Source organism: Cyprinodon tularosa, unplaced genomic scaffold (assembly GCF_016077235.1).
Source record: "Cyprinodon tularosa strain WSP-4 unplaced genomic scaffold, ASM1607723v1 ctg71, whole genome shotgun sequence".
Classification (NCBI taxonomy): Eukaryota; Metazoa; Chordata; class Actinopteri; order Cyprinodontiformes; family Cyprinodontidae; genus Cyprinodon; species Cyprinodon tularosa.
Genome location: NW_024039463.1, coordinates 1066366 through 1087738, shown reverse-complemented (window position 1 = coordinate 1087738; position 21373 = coordinate 1066366). Strand labels below are relative to the sequence as shown.

Sequence of the window (21373 nt, the reverse complement as noted above, 5' to 3'; positions counted from 1 at the left end):
GGGCAACTCTGGATGACATAAAAAAAAATACATTTTGCAAAGAGGAATGGTAAAATAACACTCACTCTCCAACCTTGTGAAATGCTATAGGAGAAGACTAAGAGCTTTATATAAAAGCTTTTAACACGTCTCTACCAAAGGTTCCACTAAATGTAGCTGCAGGTGTACATACAGTAAATAAAGTGTAGACCTATAAAATATAAAGAGAGGATCTGTAATTAGACCCTGCCAGTATTACCTCATTCCCCAGGCGGTACTTGATCTCATACATCAGTATAAGTCCATTAGGCATGAGAGGCTGTGGCCAATGCAACACCACACAGCCGTCAGTGTTGTCACACATTTCATAGATAACCTTCCCAGGAATGTCATCTGCTTTGGCTGCCAAAAACAATTACACACACAAGATAATAACATAAATATCTTAATGTAAGAGAAAAGAAATCATGGGGTATATTTTTTCCTTTTTCCATACCAGCAGGTTTTGTCCGGGAGAAGACAAAAGCTCCAACACTGCAGTTGAAGCCCAGCTGCTCGTTGCAGGCGTGGATCTCAATAAGATACGTAGTGAAAGGTCGCAGGTTGGGGATTTCTAAATATTCTGCAGAAGTTCTGTCATCATTGAAGGGGTACTCATTGACAGGAGGGATGCTGTCTGTGCTGTTCTCCCCTGAGCCGAAGGTGATATTGCCTTGACCGTCATCATGAAACTGAGTGTGGTTAGCAAGACCAAAAAGGTCTCTGCGGCGACGGTCTGGAGGTCTGAAATGAGGGAACAAAATGTGCAATGAGATACTGTCCTGGGCAATACAAAACAAAAAGTTAGACCATATACTTTTCAAATTGTCACTATGCGACAATACATAGCCGCTAATGTTTTAGGCCCACTGTAGGGGGGAAAAAAAGCCTGCAGGAGACTGAGTGTGCAGATGTTTGTGTTTGTGTCTGCCTTAAGCCCAGATGCTATGGAGTGTAATAAATGAGGTCAGACAGAACATTGCAAAGTGGACAGACAGAGACAGCGGAAGGAAAAAAAATACAGTTTCCACATTATAGAAAAAAAAAAAGAAGAAAAAAAATACAGACGTGAAAAAGCTCCTGCGGGGCGCATTACAATGAACAGTAAAAACAGCCTAAGGAAACTGTCCAGACAAGAGAAATTCCTCACTCATAACTACCACGGCTCAGTGGCAAAGAGGATGTTACACATTTTTGGCTCTTGTTGTCAGAGTTTAGATAATAAGCTGCTCCTGGAACTGCACATCATCACTAGTGAGGCGGTGACAGCTGTGAACGCAGCACCAGCAGTCACACTAGAGATACAGCAGGGCATCTAAACCAAATATTAAATATTTCTGACTGGTGACAGCAGGGATGGAGCAAAGCCTGATTAAGGAAGACTTTTTGATTGATTAATCTGCTAATTTTAAAGGAGAAAGTTACAAAAGTTGATCTTATCCACTAAGGCTTATATAAAAAAAATAAAGTGAAAGATTTAAACAACAAAGTCCAGACAAGCGAGTCATGACTACACGTTAAGTCTCCAAATAGCAGAGCAAATTAAATGTGACAGCATCCAGGAAATTTCTATCAATTTATCACTTTCTATTCATCATTAGGAACTACAACAGGAGATTACAATAACTAAAAGCTCCTGTCTGCAGATGACAGGTCCTTGAGGTCTCTAAAGCAGACACTGCCGTCTTCCACCCGTCTTTCTCCCCTCCTGTAGTCTGGTAATGCTGCTTTACTCTATATCTTCCTTCTAGTACTGGTGGGGCTATTCCCCCTTTCATCTATATTCCAGATGGGCTCACTGTACATTTCCTGGCAGCTGTCCTGCTCCAGAAAAAAAAACAAAAAGAGCATCCAGAAGAAGCTGTGGATTGGAGGGGAAGGAGGTGGTAGGGACAAGATGGAAAATATTTCCTGTTCTTTCTGTTCCTGTTTTTATGGACAGTCTCTTTCACCGCCTGGAATCTACATACGAAAAAGAGAAAAAAAAAAAAACCTCCTCGATTAAGTAAAAAAAAATGCTGTCTGAGAACACTTAAATGTGACAAATAATAAATTCTGTAAATAGTAAAATTATATGAATGCTTCATGACTTAATACTGTACCTCCGGCAAGAGGTGCAGAAAAAAAAACCCTGGTGATTATTTACATCAGTTTTAGCAGGTATGTGTGAAGTGGGGGGAGGAAGATATGAACAGGGCTTCATTCTGACAAATACTCGATTGTTAGTCGCTGGTGCAGAGACCACAGCTTTAAGAATGCAGGCAAAGATTGTGGCGTTAAATCGGTTCTCTGAGGGTTGGCTTGTGAAACCATGAGCCATTCCTGAATTTTCTCAAATCAAATGTATTTCCTCTCAATTTGAGCATGTGACTAAAAGGATCTGTCAGTCAAATTAGTATGTCTGCCCCTAAAACTAAATAACTATTGGGGCTGGGGAATATGACTTTAATAACCTATCGCCATATTTTTTTGGGAATAATAAAATTGACAATTAAAAACACTTCATTTATTCTTTGTAGTCGTTCTTAGGTAACTGAATAGTTGTGCCTGCATGTCACAGCAATCACAACACACAATCCCCACAATCACACTCTTATTAATATTAATTTAAAACAGGCTTCTCCAGGGAACCAGTTATTTAAAGAAGTGTGATTTATATCACTAAATATTCTGTAGTTACGGCATTTAATCATATTCTTTGAATCTGATAAGGCAATAGAAAAAAAATAATAAAAAGAGAAAAATAAACTGATTTAAAATTATTTCTGACTTTTTCATCATCACTTATGGTAATGTATTGTTTAAACAATAAATCACAATACTTAAAATTAGTAGCAGTAGTAAGTTTACCCCAAAAAACGATAAACAATACAATAAATGGCAACCATTTTTGCCTTGAACCCTAAAAAAATCACGTTACCATACCTTGGAAGAAAGATGGTATTATGGAGGAAGTTCTCAAAAACTTTTAAAAAGTAGCGGTCATGCTTCTCCCGCTCCTTCTCTTCGGCTGTCTTCTGGCAAGTACAACAGAGACCCTTTGTTTCCCCTGGAAGGGTAACCTTTGGTAGGTTTGGGTTATCTTTCTCCTCTAAAGGCCCTAATGATGGGCTCCGGATTGGTAACTTCAGATCTGTTAAAAAAATAAATAAAAAAGTGTAGGAAAACATATGCTTTAGTGAATGGCAGCATTCAAGTATTGTTTATACACAATAAATATATATTTTTTATGATAATTAAATCTAATAACCTTTAGAGCAGTAGTCATGGTGATAGAATTCCCTGTCTTCAGGCTGCCGCTGCCAGCGAACCAGGTAGTAAATTTGATTTCCATTGGGAAACACTGGAGGTGACCACTTCACTACCAATTTAGTTGAAGAGTTGGCATAAGCACGGGGATCACTGGGCATGGATGGCACTGAAAAAAAAAAAGAGCCATTGTGTGTTAAACAGCTTTGAACACAAAATGGTGAAAAAAAGATGGCAGTTTAGACTCACATGATGGTCGCGTGCGGATATAAATTATATCGCTCTTTGCCCCAGAAATGTGTTCGTCCTTCATCTGCAGAGTGGTGGCTTTCACATAAATCGCATACTGGGTCCAAGGCTTGAGATGTTGAAGAGTAAATTTGGGATCATTTTGGTCATGAGGAAGGTCTACATCCACCATGTGCCAGGTGTTGGAGCCACAGCCATCCTGGCCATCAAACTGTGTGATGTTCTGGAAGGGCCTGAAAAAGGATCAATTGGGCAAGCAAAAAAAAGGTTTCAGTTCTAATCATTATGCAATCCTCATGACACATATATGAATTATGTATTATGATTTGTTCCTGTTTGGTTTAAAGCACATGTGTATTTGAATTAGGGCTAAAAAACATACAGTGTGCTACTGTGAAAGGAAGCTTTGCATCATAGTTTCATTTTGTTTCCACATTTAATGATCCTCCGTCTAACTGATGAAAACATTTAATGCTCTATAGACATTATAAATGCCAGCTGCATTAATTTAAAATGTGAAGCACGGTGGAGTCCTGCTGCAGCGGCTCCAAGCATTCAGCATCCTGAGGGGAGTGATTCTGCATGGCAAAGGATAATATTTAGACAGATTAAAATGATACCTGATCTATATGGCATACTTATACCGTGCTTTGTTAAACATAATAGGAATCAAACTACTACTATAAATACAATATACTTGTACTGTGTGAGTCTGCTTAATTTGATCATCTATGCTTTTGTTTTCTAAGAAAAGTTGAATACAAGATGATAAACAAAAGCCATGTTAATACAGAAATGTTGTACTGATCACTGTGTTATTAGCCACTTTATCATAAGGGATATTGGTGCCTCTACAGCAGGGGTGGGCAACTCCAGTCCTGGAGGACCTGTGTCCTGGAACTTAAAGATGTCCTTGACTTAACACACCTGAATCAAGTAAATAGATAATTAAAAGGACTTTACTGCATATACACCTGAACCATTTGGTTCAGGTATGTTGTACCAAATATGCATCTAAATGTTTCAGGAAACTGGCCCTCAAGGACTGGAGTTGCCCATCCCTGCTCTACGGTTACAATTTGATGGACACTCATCATAAGTAGAGCAAAGCACAAAAGGCGATTAATAAGAAAGCTTGCTTTTTACACAGAGCTATATCTAAGCCAATAAAAAGTTAGTGGAAGAAAAAAAAATACCAATACCTGCTTTAACAACGATTGTATTATTGTGCTTGATTAGCCAGCAAACTAACGAGAGTTCATCTAATTTATGCATAAAAATAACCCTTTAGAAGAACTTCTAATGAATCAAGGTTTGCCTTTTCTTATATTTGCATATAAACTAACATAAAAATTGTGCACAATGTGATGAGGGTATGGCTGCAACTAATAAAAACTTTGCTCATGGATTCCTCTTTTGACAACTTTGGAAAGACAAAGGTGCTTAATAGGAGATTTATATTTACAAAATTTGATCAAGGTGAAGAGAAAACTGCCACTTGAGGAGTTCTGGATAAGGTATATGTACAGATACAGAAAGTTTTGCATCTTCAAAACGGATGTATAGAAAGTATAATTTCATCTTAATTACTGCTCCAAGCGGTTGTTCTTTCAGAAAATGACATGCTTAAGAGATTATCTCCACATTGGAAGTGATGGCTGAGCACTTACGACTCCTGGTAGTAGACTATGAAGCTGATGAGGTCTCCGTGGTCAGGGACTTGGTAGCGTTCCCATGTCAGAGTGATGGTGTGGCTTGTTGTAATGTTAGACTTGAACTTTAAAACGTCACTTTCACCTGCAATGATAGTTGACCATTTGTGTGTGAATTTACCTAAAAAGGCAAAATTATTTTCCTATTTTTAAGCTTTTTTTGTACAACTCAAACAGCAACAAATGGAAAAAGCCAAATCTTCACACTGATGGAAAGAACCACTCTGATAGAAACACTGTTTTGAAGTCTGCCTAGTTGCTAGTTGGACAGGCTTCAAAGAAATATTAAACTGCCGCCTAACTCTGCAGCATTTTCAAACAACCAGAGAAAATCCAGGCTTTGTTGGAGGAGTATTAAACAGACTGCAGTGATAGCAATTGTAGCATGTGCAAATAATAAATATATTGCATCAGTTCTGCAAATTAAAATTAAGCAACCATGAAACATAAAATTTCATTTGAAGATGAACTGCATTGGATTCCATACAACTAGGGGGATAAAAACACATTAATCACAAAAAACACATGAAACAAGCTTGAACTTTGGCAGATACAATACCGCCAGGAAGAAAACAGATGTGGTCTCCAATAATTTTGAACGATACATCTTGAATTATAGGATTTTCTTGCAATGTTTCAAATAAGTGAAACTTTTACAATGAGTTTAGCTGCATTTGGGTTCTTCTACAGCAGCCGACGGGTGTTAAATGATGCATGATTCTTTTCACTATTTAGCCCTTCAATTAAAACACAAGTGCATAAACCTGAAAACAAAATCATATATTTAAGGCAAACAAACCAGAAACTAACTCAGCAATGCAAGACGAAAGCTCAGAAAATAAATAATGAAAAAAGAACTGTATCAGCACAGGGTTCCAAAGAAGATAAAAACACATCCTCCTTTGAAATTTGAAAATCCCAAATTAATACAATAATTTCTTCGACATGTACTTAATAATAATGAAAGCAAGAACTTAAACGCAAGAAAACAGATTCCTTGACTTTTTTTCCCCCATCTTAAATTCTTCAGGGAAATCTCTTCCTGAGAGAAATTCACCTGAATGCTGACTGACAACAGAAAATCACAATAATTCTACCGCTTTAAATTCCCTCTTAGGGATCATGATTTCTCTCTGAGTTAGAAAACACAGTTTAGCACTTTAAGGACCAAAGCTGGGTATATCAACAAAAGTAAAATTCATCAGTCATTCTTAATAAAGATAATCATCTTTAAGTGAAGTTGTTTTTAACTGTTAAGAGCTATGAAAAATCACTATTTTAAAAATACTTTGTAAGCTGTTGGTAGGTGGTGGCCAATAATAGAAATGATGTGGTAACATAATGATAATTACCCACCAAAAGTCTCCATTGTTACATAGTAGCATACAAATCTTATAACTAAATGCAGGTAATTAATTTGAAGTCATATACCTTAATTTTGGGGTAAATACCAAATAAAGCTTTTCTTGTTACCGAGTAATATAGTGTTACTTGCTATGTTATTACAAGGTTATTAATTTACTGTAAAGTTAAGTGTTACCGGTTTTCTAGATTACTAAATTAGACAGAATATGGAGAAAAAAATGTAGACATGTGTAGAAACTTCTTTGATCTCATCATGCTCTTTATTAGAAAAATAACCCAAATAAATAAATATGACCCTATAAAGAGACATGATATTTTTAACAACTTTTTATTACTTCAGTAAAATGTTCACTCACAGCTCGCTCTGTCCCCGTTGTAGCGGTAATCTGCCTCCTCTGGTTTTACGGTTATGCCCGTCTTCTCCCACATGGCATGAATCTCAGACATGCAGAGCTTCGGGTTTCCACGGAAGAATATACGCCCTGCCTGAATAGTCAGGTTGTGTTGGGTCCAATTCCACAAGGACTGCAGATTCTGGTTGTTGACAGCGGAGAACGAATACATGCTGATAAGGGGAGAAGATAAGCAGAATGTCACAAACATGTTGAAATAATTTGGTGGAAACTGAAAGTGCATTGGGTTTGTAAATACTGTTGCAGTGTTGTGCATTTATTAAGGCGTGGAAAAAGGTGTGCTCTGATTTGTGTGTCTGCCTAACAATGAGCGTTGGTATGTAATGGTGTCGTGTCAACACCATTAGCACCAGCAGTCCAGGCAGAAAGCCTCCAGAGGGAAGGGAATGTCTGCCATCCTCTACAGCATTCCTCTGAGTGAAACTTAACACCGGGAGAAATGATAACAAGAAGTACACAAGGCTTTCCCATGACCTCCAGAGCCAAAAAAAAAAAAAAAAAAAACTCTGCCTGGAATCCAAGATGACTGCTGATATCCAAGTAAAGACATTAGCAGACCTGAACCTTTCCAGCTCCTGTTTTTGCTACTTATAAAATTATCTGGACACCATCACCAAAACATAAAGATTAGATAAATCCAACCCAGTTCACTTACAATACTAGAATAAAAGTACAAAACTAAGGGTCTACAGAGGAAATAGACATGATTCTTTTTTTTTTTTAACAAACAAATGGGGATGAAAGCTTTAGTTTCAACAGTTTTACTATTTGTAAATTTAGTGAATTATTTGACAGAACAACCAAAAGAAATCAATGTTACAACGCAAAAATATACATTTCCCATTACTTTCAGGTGTCTTCAAATTTTAAACAGCTGGTTTCTCATTAAAATACTTATTTCTATTAAATATATATATATATATATATATATATATATATATATATATATATATATATATATATATATATATATATATATATATATATATATATATAAAAACAAGGTTATCCAGGGCTGTAACTAATGATTATTTTGCAAATCAATTCAACCATTGATACTTTATTCTGATTAATCAATTAATAATCGGACAAAAAAAGGTTCCATAGAGAAGAGAAGATTTTACAGAGCATTTAAACCACATGAAGTCAAAACATTGACCTATGAGAAGTTCAGGATACGCCACAGTAATGGACAAAATAGGTTTCTAACCTTGAATGCAAAGTGTTTATACATCTTTTACGATTTTGGTTTAACCTTGAATGCTGAACCAAATGGTTGACCATTTGCTCAGCAAAAGGCAGGTTTCACTAGGCAGTTGTTACTGCTTTGAGTGTGTTGCTCTTTCAGATAAAGGCATCTTTTAGGGTCTGTATTCTAATGATTAAACAATTACTAAATTAGTTGATGAGTGTATCAATAATCAATAAATCTGATATATATTTTTCTTAGCCATAATGCTATTCATCTATACTTGGGATGGCAGGTTTAAGCCCTTTGTTTGTAACGGTTTTTTTTTTTTCTTTAGTCTAGTAACTTCATTGAACTGCAAACAAAATAGTTTTTTTTTTTTAGCAATACATAAACAAAACTATGAAAATTGTTTAAAAAAAACATTAAGAATAGCAGTCATAAGAATAAAAAAGTTAAAGCATCTGTTAGATAGTAAACGTTCCTGTTCCCAAACCTTAACAATAGAAAACCCTACTGCATCTGGCCATGTGTATCCAGGTACACACAGATCAGCCTTACTTATCGATAAGATCCTGTCCGTTGATGTATCGGAGGCTTTTGAGGAAAGACAGCGAGCTGAGAGAGTGGGAGTGTCGAATTCTCACGTAGCCAGTCACAGTCTGGATCAGTCCCATGAAGGTCTCCAGCTCTGAAGCTATATTAACTGCAAAGAGGTCACAAGGAAAGCAGACATGTATTGAAATTAGTCCGAGTCACCCAGATAAGCTCTTAATATGAGCCAATAATAAACCCTGTGAGCTGTATTAGGTGGCTTATCCCATATTCTACATTAACAAATTTACCTTGAACATTTTCTGATTTTATCCATTTATAAGCAAAATACAGAAATATCCGTATTTTACTGGGATTTTACTGGCATTTGCTTTTAAATGAATAACAGATGAAATCTAAAATGTGTTGATATTTGTTATTTAACCCCTTCTCTATTAGATTTAAATATTATTCTGCACCATCACTAAAGAGGTCCCCTGATTAGTAAGCCTAGTTCATCTGTGTAAAATTTAGTCTCTGTAGATGCCTCTGTTCTATGAAGGCGTCAGAGCTTTTTAAGATAACCATAATTAATGAAACCATCACATAGGCTGAGGAGCAGAGCAAGATAATGTTGTGAAAAAATTAGAACAAAAAATCCCCACGCTTTGAGCGCCTTCTGCTAGTGCTGACTTCGAGAAGGAAAAACACAAATTAGGCATGGGCCTTTTACATGTTTCATGCTATATCCCAATATTAATACATCACAATTTTAAAAACGCTGGTGTTTTCTGTCATTCTGTTAGTCAGGTATTTAGCAGCTGCAGCATCATGATCCCTCCCCCTGCACACCCCTCTGTAGCTGCCAGTCCAAAAGGTTGAATGACGGCTGAACGAGGGGAGCATCCAAAACCTGTTCCCCTTCCCTGACCCTTCTAAAGAAGAAGAAGACTTCAGCTATAATACTGCATACTGCATTTGGACAATGGCAGCCAGAAGAAGCAATATGCAGTGCTATTTGCTGTAGCTACGCACTTTGTGTACACTCGTTGGTATTTAAAATGTTTGCTGCTCCTTTGTGCATATAATGATTTATATGAGTGCCAAAAATCACAATGTACCCGTAAAGGGGAGTGCGAGCCTGAAAGGGAGATAAATTTTATCATGACAATAGTGATCTAAAAGCAGCTTCCATTGATGCTTAAAGTGACTATAGAGATAATGCTAAAGATCCGCCAAAAATTCAGGAAGCATTTCTTTTTTTTCATTTTTTAATTCTGACATTACAGAAAAAAGAGCTGTGATAATAAACTGTGATACTGTAAAATCTTTATATTTTTGTGTGAGGTTGTTAAACTAGCAGAATTTCATACCAGCTCATGCCTAATACAAATGCACACCAAACTTTTTAGACTATATATATTTTTTTATTTCATCATTCCCACAAATACTGGTAATAAGAATAACATAAGGTCAATTATGCAGCTAAACACAAACAGTACAGCCGCTCTTTAAAGTCACCAAATATCCCTCAGTGTATTCTGCATAGCTCTGTTGATAGCAAGAATTTCTGGAATCTATCGCCAAACCAATCTGTTGTGTAAAAGAGCACGTGGTGTTACAGGCACTCACTTCCACTGCGGATGTTGATGACCAGGTTGCCTTCGATGACGGTGCATTCCTTCAGGGACTGAGCAGCATCCACAGAATCAATGACAGTACCCCTGCAGTATTTGTCGCACAGACCGTTGCAAGCTGTGCAATGACTATGCATAAAACAGAGTTAAAGAGAGAGAAGGGGGGGTGACTTTTCATAATAATGATTAGAACAAAATCTTGTTTTTTTGTAATGTTTTCTACCTCTCCCTAAAATAATTCATCTTCTCTTAGCCTAGAAGCATTCTAGGGGATTCAGGCTGATAAATTCAGGGCATGATAAAAGGTCACTTCTCACATGGACAGTTTAATCTTTTATGGAGCCTCTGCTGAAATGTTCCGTGAGAGAGTGACTCACTGGTTCGACCTCTGAGACAAAGCGCATGCAATGGCTAGAAACACATGCAACTCGGATCCAAACTCCCGAGTTTGTGATAAGAAAAAAAATCTTAAAGGACTGCTGTGAATGCTCAGGAGTATCTCGGACAGAGCAGCAGAGAGTAACGTTTAACTATGAAATGGAAGTGAATTCATAATAATTTTGACATTATCTAAAATATTTTATTAACATATTTTTTGTGTTCCAATGCATTTCTCAAAGAAAAATGCAAATGTAACTTTTTAGGGATTTTTTTTCCACAATAAGGCAGGATCAATGGAGTCCATGACTAATAATTGTCCAATCTACAGATCTCCCCACCTGCTGTGGATCTCAGCAGCCTATCATAAGCTTCCCTGTCGCTTTTCTGATTGTTGCCTGGCCAGTTTAGATAAATGGAAATGCTTTGGTATGGTGGTCTCTTTCTACTAATTAGCTAATTTCTTAAGGTTCTACATGATTTGATCCAAGTTATCAGAGGAAACCATACATGCAAAGATCACTTTTCTAACTTTCGCTTAGAGAACTGCTAAGAATCATGTTTTTTTTTCGTTTTTTTCCTTCCACATTTTTTGGATCGATCACAAAAAAGAATAACAACAAAACACTTTTTATGTTAGTAAAAGATAAAGAAATGTGAAAAAGTCCAAAGTTCTATGATTGCATGTAAAGGAAGTAGAAAAAGCCTCAGGCGAGTCTCTTCTTTCAACCTCCTAGTACTGGTCTGTGAAATGTATCAGTGTGAAAGTAGAAAACAAGGCCCTGCGCTGAGGACATTTTACTGTATAGACCGTCAAATCATGAATCTTTTAGAATTCGGCACACGCTTAACCTCTTCAACTTCCTGTGTCAAGAACTACTTTAGGAAAAGATCCGTGTGAAGAGTTGAGGTCAGTTCAAGTTCAAGTCAAGGATGCCTTATGCAAAGGAATGCATAATGCATAAGAGCACTCTGGATGCAGGCTGCTTTAATGTCTGTGAATACTTAAGCGTTAACACCCGTCTGTTGACAGGAAATTTCACCAAAACATCCAGTTCTGGAGGTTCAAATACAGAGCAAAGATAAGGACTTAGAATGTCTTTCAAAGTTCTTTAATATGAGATATTCCTATTTTTAGAGATTATAAATCAAATATGCCCCCCAGTTTAGCATGACCATGAAATTAGAAAGGTGTCTGAGTTGTGTTTGTGTCCTTACCGATCAGTCTCGTTTGAACTACGTTTGAACCCAGAGGGACAGTCGCTCATACATTCTCTGTTGTGAATGACAAAGAGATTGTCGTTGGGCAGATGCACCTCACTGCACTCAGTCATGGTGATGCAGCGCCAGCCCTCAAACATGAAGGTGCCATCGGGGCAGTCTGGCACGCAGCGACCATCGTGGTTGTAATGGATGCACGCAGAGCAGGCCATGTCGTTGTTGGGTTCGGAGCAGCCCCCCAGGCATTGGCTATGGCAGCATTCTCCCTTATCTGTGCAGGCCAACTTGCACTGCGGAGGACAAACTGAGGTGGACAGAGACACACATGGGAAGAAAGACGGTGTCAGACGATGGTTAAAAAAAAAAAAAAAAAAGCTTGCATAATGATAAAGATTAGTTAGACAAACTCTGGCTAACTCTTGGTGCATTCAGATTCCTGATCACCTGCTTTGATTATCTTTTAAAATGGCTTTGCATCACTTTAATCTAAATGACCTTCATTTTTTGGGAGAGAAAGAGAATCAGACAAAATAAACCATTTTAAAGACATAACATTCACTGCTCAATGAAATGTTTGGGACTAGACTGATACTAATACCAAAACTAATATTTAATTTATGATGATTTAGCACCAGTTATTTGCCATTTAAACAATACTAACTAAAATACAGCTGTTGTTCCCTAAGTAAAAGCGAACCATTATAGTGCCACAATCACAGTACTGAAGTTTTAGTAGGGTCTGTTTTGATACTCTATTCATTTCATATTCATATTCAAATTAGTTCTAAATTCTTCTAGCCATGGTTAACTAGCAAAGTAAACTTTAATTGCTTTGCTTATCTAAAATTTCTACAGATTTTACCCCATTTACAGAATTCATCTTGTAAGGCAAGTAACTATTTCAAAATTGAATACATTGAAACAGAAGAACCATTTGGAGATTTAGTAACATCTTATGTAAGCCATATCAGTGTCAGCAACCTGTTAAATCTAGTGAATATTTTCAGTATTTTGATGAAATAAATAATGCTCTAGCTAAAAACTTTCTCCTTAACCGTTACAATAATATAGTACAACGTAGTGTACAGTTCAAGGTTCCTCTTTTTATTAGAATCAATACTGATAACTTTATACAAATGTATGACTTATTCTTTAAAGTAAGGCAGTTTGTGTTTCACTTTTACTGCCACCATTATAATGCATCAATTTCTGATGTTTGGCTCATTCCCTTACATCACAAAGAGGGAAGGATAATCAAAAACATGCCTCACTGGAACCGGTTCACTGTGACATCTGTGAATCAGCTTGTAGATGCATATTTTTGATATGAGGACAGCCTTACCCTGGAATAAGGACTGTTTTGGATTGTTTGGAGGGTGGGGACACAGCGAGCAAAATGGTTCAGTTCAAGGGGTGAGAACTTCTAATGCTGACTGATTAATCGCAAATAAATTACAAAATAAGGCCTAAAATTATCATATTATTTTCTGAAATGTAGCACAGATTACGTTAGATTTTTAGCAACCAAGCATGTGACAAGCAACATATCGTACATAAGTTTCTGTTAATTGCAAAAAAGACGTAGAACTTTATTACTGTTTTCCTTATTAATAATAATCATGTACACAGGGTGAACGCCCAGTTTCAGTCTGAATAAAAGAAATCCTTAAAAGAGTAAGAGAATCTTTCCAGAATTAGAGAAAATTAACTCACATTCTTCTTGAGCAAAAAACCATTAGATGCTTTGTTGGTGAAGATTCTCAGTCATCCAGGTAATAGAACATTACAAAAAAAGTTAAGGTAAGATAATGAATCTCATTTCAGAGCCATAGCCCAGTATCGGATATTGCAGAGAACCCAAAATAACCCCTAATTCCCTAAGGGGCGGAACCGTTCTTCTCGTTCAATTTGCATGTTTTTTAAGCCAAAATAAGTTTTCCAGTCAATAAAGCTTGGAACTCAACGCTATTTCTGACATTTTGAATTAAAAGAGCTTCCTGGATGGGAAGTGAAAAGTTTTCAAACTTGGAAGCCAAGTCCAGAGGATTGTTTGACTTTTTTGGAATGACGTTAGAAGCTCCTCACTCTTTACTAAGCATTACTTGGAAACACAAACACCTGAAAGGTATCTGTCAAACAATCCATGCTGACAATTTCTAACATCTAACATGATCAATAGTCAGTTTTCAAAAGTCTTCAAAAGTAAACTAAAAGAACACTAATAAAGGTATACAAGGCATAAGGTATTAACTTTTAAAGTTAACTATGATGGTTTTGTGTCTTTTTTTGCCATCAGAAAAACTGTTTCATGCGTGTTTACAGAAACACTTTAAAAAGGTTAAGTACAGATGAAAACTACAGAAAACATCATATTGCATGTGATGATTAGTCTTAAGCCTCTGCGTGCAGGGATGTCCCACTTACAGAAAGACCCAAAACAAGAGAAAAAAAATTCTGGATTATGCTTAGACAAAGCTAAAACATTTGATTGACAATATGTTTTCAGTAAAAAAAGTTCTACCGCGTATGCAGGGTATAGATTACCTAAATTTAGGACAAAAGCTATTTCATACCTGTCCTTTGGTGTTACACCCCTTAAACCAGCATTCATCATACGTAGGTGATATGAAAACATCTGTAATAGAACCTTCTGAGCATCTTGTACCATAATCATAGAACATATTGTGTTTTTCAACTAAATAATATGCAATTTTTTTACAGGAATATGAAAAGCTTATCTGCAGTAGCACTATATTTCCAGTCTATACTGGAGATTCCAGTGATTTATTGTTCATATATAGTGACTAAAATGAAGAGAAATAAAAGAAAGATAACAATTACACAATCATCTAAAGAGTTTGATATATTCTCCAAGATGTACTGTGTTGTGCTGGATTGTCCTCACCTGTTATCGACAAACCCTCACCCAACAGCTCTCACAACTAATCACAATGATATATATTATTACCAAAACCTCAGGAAGTCTGTGTAAATGTGTAGTTACAGTATTCAGTGGTCCAAGTATATGGTATCACATAGAGCTAATGTTAACCTCGGGTTAGTTTAAGGTCAATAAACACATAAACAGGGTAGGGAAGATGATTTACTTAACCTACATCCACTAAAAAAAACGTTCTAAAAAATAAAAATCCCCAGGATTATGAAGCAATGGGAATTGAGTGAAGAAGATACTGCAAAGTTTAAGTAAAAAACTGACAAAAGTCCAATTGGAAGTATCATGGTAACCCCTGCTGTTACGGGTTAGTATTAGGTTTGAAAATATAATTATCTCAGTGATATTTTTCAATGTCATCATCACTTTAGTCAGAAAACAGCCTAAGAACTTAAGAAATCAAATGCTTTCCTAGGGAAACCTGTTACAGATAAGAATATGAACACATTTCCCTCTTATCTTAAATTTGTATGCAAAAACTTAGAATTTTGTCTTGGAATTGCAACACCAAATTTTACACATGGGCAACTCGACCACATGGAAATAGGAGGCATGTACTTTTTGGTTCCTTAGCAACTTGTCTCTATGTGTCAGCTGTAACTGGAGGAAAACATTCAGAGACACTTTTTCTTACCTTCTCTGTGTGTGATGGTGTTATCCTCCTATTTCTTCAATTTCAGCCATCCTATTCTTGGACTACTCAATGTGAAGTGCATTTGTGTAAGATGCACATGGAAATGCAGGTTGGTCAGTATTTTGTGCACTTTATTTCATTTCAAACTGTGAAATAGCCCAAAACACCTAATCTGCTCTATTTAATATATGCATTAACTTATTTTTTTAACTATCCAGTGAAAGATGTAGCTCCTTTCCACTCCTTTAAGATCCATAAATGCTTCAACTATTTTTCCTTTCATTCTGTCAGATCTAATAGTCATATGCTGGAACAATTTTACAGTTCTACAAAAAAGGAAAAGATGACTCCTACTTTAAGCAATTACAAGCTTTTTTTTTGCCTTTTGGGTCTTAAAAGGGGAGTTAAAAAAAAAAAGACCAGGTAGACTAGCTTGATTGTGTTCAGTTATTCTGGAATAAATCCACAGCAAAAGCCAATGATGTTTTTTTTTTCTTTTTTTCTTTTTCTTCAAACTACAGCATCAGATATCAACAGTGGTTCTCAAATAACAGCTGTGATCTGATTTGAATTACTATGCTGACGTTAGTGTGGTCTGCTCAGGAAGAGTAGTGTTGCACATTAGCAAGTACCAAAGAAATAAAAAAAAAGGACAGTACGGGGTTTTATTTTCCTGGAAAACTACCAAAAGGGGGCAGCCAAGGCAAACACTAATGAATCCTCTCCTTGAAGGATGTCTGTGCTTTCTGCATCATTTTAACAGATCCCTCAATGCGGAAAAATCCCAAACATGCATGCCTTTTGCCAGAGGAGAGCAGAGCAAGGGGAGAGTCACTGTCTTGAATCCATATAAGTCGACCAGGTTTCACTGGCCAACCCAACAACCCCCAGTATCAAGGATGCAATCACCTATTTATGCATGCTCCTAATGCAGGCTATTTCCACACATCTGCTCTTTACACAAAGCTATGCAGGGCATTATAGGTTTCAATTTCTTTAAAAGAGAGGGACTTCCAAACAAGGGTTTCCTCTGAACAGAAGACGTCAGCTTCCTCGATGTTCCAATGAACAAGAATAAACGAGATGCATCAGAAGTCTGGGGTCTAGACCATGTGTAAGTTCACACGGTGTTACGTTAAACAGCTGCTGAGAGATCGGATCACAGACACAAGCCGTGGAAAAAGAAACAGTCCCTATAACCTGAGCTGAATATGTCAAACTGCTGAGAGTGGAGGTAGGTAGGTTCAGCATGTTGTTCTCCTCATATAGTAGTTACACAACTCCCCTCCCTCCCGTGCTCTCCCTGAGCAAACACAGTCAGGTCAGACACCATAACCCAGGCATCAGCCTGCGCCTGCTGTTTACCGGAGTGCTGTAACACGGGGATCAACTGGGTACATGCCATCCATAGCAACCGAGGCAACGGTCAAAACAGGATAGCTGAGGCCCACCAGCCCCATTCCCAGACTTTTGCCGGATTTTGGCAGCAATTACACATGACAACACCAAAAAAACAAATGAAAAACAGATCTTTCTAACACATGAGTGTTTTTTTATCCCGAAAGGTGTTGTTTAGTTGCAGGGCTATGTGAAAAATTTGCAGAACGTTGGAGGCCAGAGAGAACGGACCAGAGAAAATGTTAATCCCTAAGATAACTTCAGCAAATGGTACAGGTGCCTACAGAGAATATTTTCTATACAAACAGGGTTAGAGGAGGAAAATAAAACAAAACCAGAAAAGTAATTGACAACTTTTTTTAAAACTAAAAAGGAAAAAAAAAAAAAATTGGAAAAGCACCTTTTTCCCAACTGTCTATCGTATTGACCTTGAGCTCTTTGTGTAAAACATTAAAGTGACACGGTTCCTTCTACTCATAACTCCTTAGCGCTGATGACAAGAATTCATCACTGTTTGTCATTAGATGGCTTGTTTCTCTGCTTGGGTTCTTTGGACACAATCGCATGAAACCAGCATGCTCTGCAGATGCAATTGTAAATCAAAACAAAGCTGGGTCTTTTTACAGAGGGGAGTCATTTTTTATATTAATCTAAAGAGTAGTTCCTTAAGCAGAAATCTATTTTGCACAAGCAAAGAATAAAAAGCAAGGATTGCAACATTATTTTTGTGAGGCCCAATAATGAGTTTTACTTGCCGTCCAAAAGGCCTAATATCTTACAACATCATACAAGTCCTTGTTAATGACTACAAAAATATTGGATTCCAAATAGTCCCCTGCAATGTTATTATGAATGTGCATACTGATATTCAGATGTATTGTGCAGCCCATTCACAGCTCATATAATGTCCATCTAGTTTATTGTAAGCCCAGTCTATGACACTTTATGGCCAATGATGCTGTATTGACACACAGTAGCTCCAAATGAGCAAACTTCCACAACCTGGCCTTTCTATCTTATCTCCTCCTTGCTGTTAAATTCAAGTGTGCAATATGCTCATATAACAGTAGCAGTTGAGAGGATGAGGATGCCAGCGCAGCAATGCAGCTCATCGAAATTCAAGTCATGTCCTGTTTGCTTAAGTGCATGCTGTTTTAAGCTACACACCGCTTTTACTGAAACAACATGTTTACAGCCAGCATGCCACTGCCACATCTGTACACAAGGTTCGATGAGTAAAAACAGAAAAGATGCATCGAATTAACGTGCTTTTTTTCTGAGAATTAGGTGTCAGTTACAGTAAAAAACAGACATGGTCTGATGAAAGAATAAATGTTTCATTCTTCGTGGCATATCAAAGCACAGCGTGTTTTTCCCGTGTCATAGAGAATAAGTAGGAAGCGTGACAGACTGTGGGGAAGTCATTCATTATTCACATTTGGGCTTTGGGAGAGAGAGAGAGAGAAAAACACAGAGGAGTGGTGGTCTGAGAAGAGGAGACGTAGGAGGAGGAGAGTTTAACTGATTGCTATCTGTTGGACCAATGGCCGTACAGCAGGGGAGGTCCTAATCCCAATGATTGACATGTTATTGAGTCTGAAGCAGAGATGGTAAACAAGTCCGCTCCTGAGCCAGTGTTGGAAGGGGGAGTCGTTACCATAGTGATTAAGAATTGCTTTTCCACAGATTCAGAGGAACCATAACTTAGGGAAAACCTTGAACAATCAGAGCTCGCGTCACAACAAGCTTTTATCCTTTTATTCCTCTGAACAGGGCTGACATTTTCATGAAGGATTACTTAACCGTATTTATAAACAGGACATGTTAAAAACCTGTAATAACAAGTTGCCGGATAATTCAGTTCTATATAAGCAATAATAAGACATCAGAATGTAGTTGTTTAAGGGAAAATCACCGCTTAATGTTCTTTTAGAATCTGTAAGGTAATCTTCTTTTTGTCACACTTGCATATTAGATCATCAAAGGAATGTCATCATATCAGATAAACAATAATCTCTGAAATAAAAAAAATAAAAATAAAAACGTGGCAGTTTCTCCTCAGACCTATTAACTTGAAGTACCACCCTTGAAGGTAAAAAAAACAGCAATAAATGATTGGCAATGAGTCTTATACTATTGTGGAGGGAATTTGGTTTTAAAAGGTGGAAAGGCCTGTTTACTGTCTAGAACATTGGATTCATACCCAGTCTTTTATGAGTCACTTTATAGCCTTATATAAAGGGGTAGTTTGAAGTACACATTAAAACTTGACAATAGATAAAAAAAAAAAGATTTAAAATAAAACTAATATCCACTTTTTTGCTAAAACAAATAATTGTTTTTTTTTTTTGAGAAAAGAAAGATGCTGGGGCCGTTAGCAGTTAGCAGACAAAGTAGCTAGGAGAACACAAAGCCCACTGCACTCTTCACTCTTCAGAAAGAGCAGTGGGCCGACTTCTATCTCCCTCCAAGCCCAACTCCCTGAGCACCATCAGTCCAGATTCTCATCCGGCAACCCGATCTTACACAGAAGCATCCCCACACCCAGACCACTCTAGGCACTTGTTTAAACCACATCAGTCCAGACAAAAAAAAGTAAATAAAATGATGCATCCTCCAACCCGCAGCCAAAGGAAAACCACATCACGCCTCTTACTATTGCTACCCTGATAAGTTTCAAGTGCTAGGATGGGCTGATCTAATCAAAGGCTTTTCTTCACATTTAGAGCTGCTTCCTGTCTGAACGAGTTCAGTTCCACGAGATTGACCGTTCTGCAGACAGGACTGGGTTTTGTTTAGAGGGCATAAACTGAGCGTCATTTTCTTAAGCAGGACAGCTGGTTGAGATGAGATGGACTGTTATTTAGTTGCACAGATATGTGCTCAGTTGCTTCCTCTCTCTTGCTCTGTAAAGAGCAGCAATGTATTTTTCACTCAACTATGTCCTGGTCTGTGTGTCCAGGCATGCATGGCATGGTAACAACCCCCGCCCCCCTCGAGTTTAGTCATAGCAACAACACATGTTCACCTTCCTGTTGGCCTGAAGGGCTTGGCCCAAACTGTGGCTGCTGTTGATTGATTGGACTTACTAAAAGGGCCCAGGTATATACGTCGGCAAGAGCTTTTAGCTGTAAAATGTGCTTAAACACAGGAAAATATGACTCAGAAAGTCTGTTTGAACTGGTATTTAACCGTCAGCTGAGGAGGACATTCCTGATAATTTTCTTTCATTATCTGTAACTGAAAATTAAAAAGGCTTGTACACATATTACATTTTAAATTCATGTACAGTTAAAAAAAAAACAGTGTAAAGTTAAATCAATAGTATGGTGTTAATGATTTATCATAAGTACCTAAGTCTCTCCACAGTCTCATTCGTAGAAAAAAAATGTTTGTCAAACCAAGAATCTGAAGGAGAGAAGATGAATGCTGAAGACCAATCGCAGGAGTCACAAATAACTTCTGTTTACTCAGTTTTCCCTCTGATTAAAAGAAGAGCCCCATTGCTTGATAACTAGAAGCAAGCCAGGTTTCACAAAACATTCTAAAATATATCAACATCACAATGACAACTTTCCCTTACTTAATAGAGCAGAGGCCTGTTTAAGACGTAACATTTTAAAATCATTATATTCCAGGTTTCATAAATGTTTACTCTGCAGGACAGAAAATGATTTAGTCTGCTGAAAGGAATCTCACGGCAGTAGATGCTCACATATGACCGAAAGAGTGCCAAGGCGAGAATAGTAGACAAAACTAAGACTTTTGAAAGATTTTCAATGTCAGATGAGGCAGAGAGAGAGAAAAAAGTCCAGTTTTTAAAATAATTATTCACTATGATAGCGAAAACAATGCATGATTTATTTTGGGTTTTGTTTGAATACCAGTCTGGCCTTTTTTCCTTGTTTACTGCACCCCAGAGGACACACAGGGTTAATATGAACTGGAACAGTAAATTTATTACAATAGCTGTATATAATCTGTAAATCTTTTATCTGCTATTTTCTGTCATTATTTATCCTGTATTATAACCCCAGTAATATATATATATTTATTTATATTTACTTATATAATCCACATCCTAATTTCCCTGTATAATCTGTTTAGTTTTTAGTTTTTATTTATTTTATAGCCTCTTACAATAACTCAGTTTATATATACCATTTATAGTCCATGCATACATAGTATCTGTGCACATGTAAATAAATATTTATATTTGTATAACACTTCTAGATAGATGCAAACTACATTTTGTTGCTATGTACTTGTAACAGTGTAATGACAATAAAGTTGAATACTATTCTATTCTAATCTACATTCTTAAAACTGAAGTTTAAAATAAAAAAACATTTGATAAACTTCCTGTTAGCACTGAAATACAGAGCCAAAACAAGAAGATATATTCTGTTGTTACCTAATATAT

The 21373-nt window shown here is 37.0% G+C and overlaps 1 protein-coding gene across 1 annotated transcript in view; it reads right to left on the bottom strand.

Moving 5' to 3' along the window:
* Nucleotides 1–21373, bottom strand: part of LOC119772423 (insulin-like growth factor 1 receptor) — a 106111-nt gene that overhangs the window by 18974 nt on the left and 65764 nt on the right. Inside the window, exons 3-12 of the mRNA XM_038268836.1 lie at nt 11963–12269; nt 10362–10495; nt 8757–8901; nt 6950–7158; nt 5187–5313; nt 3517–3749; nt 3269–3436; nt 2944–3151; nt 476–762; nt 239–381 (exon numbers count right to left, since the gene is read on the bottom strand). Coding sequence (XP_038124764.1) covers nt 239–381; nt 476–762; nt 2944–3151; nt 3269–3436; nt 3517–3749; nt 5187–5313; nt 6950–7158; nt 8757–8901; nt 10362–10495; nt 11963–12269 — 1961 coding nt within the window. The remainder of the gene's footprint in view (nt 1–238; nt 382–475; nt 763–2943; nt 3152–3268; nt 3437–3516; nt 3750–5186; nt 5314–6949; nt 7159–8756; nt 8902–10361; nt 10496–11962; nt 12270–21373) is intronic.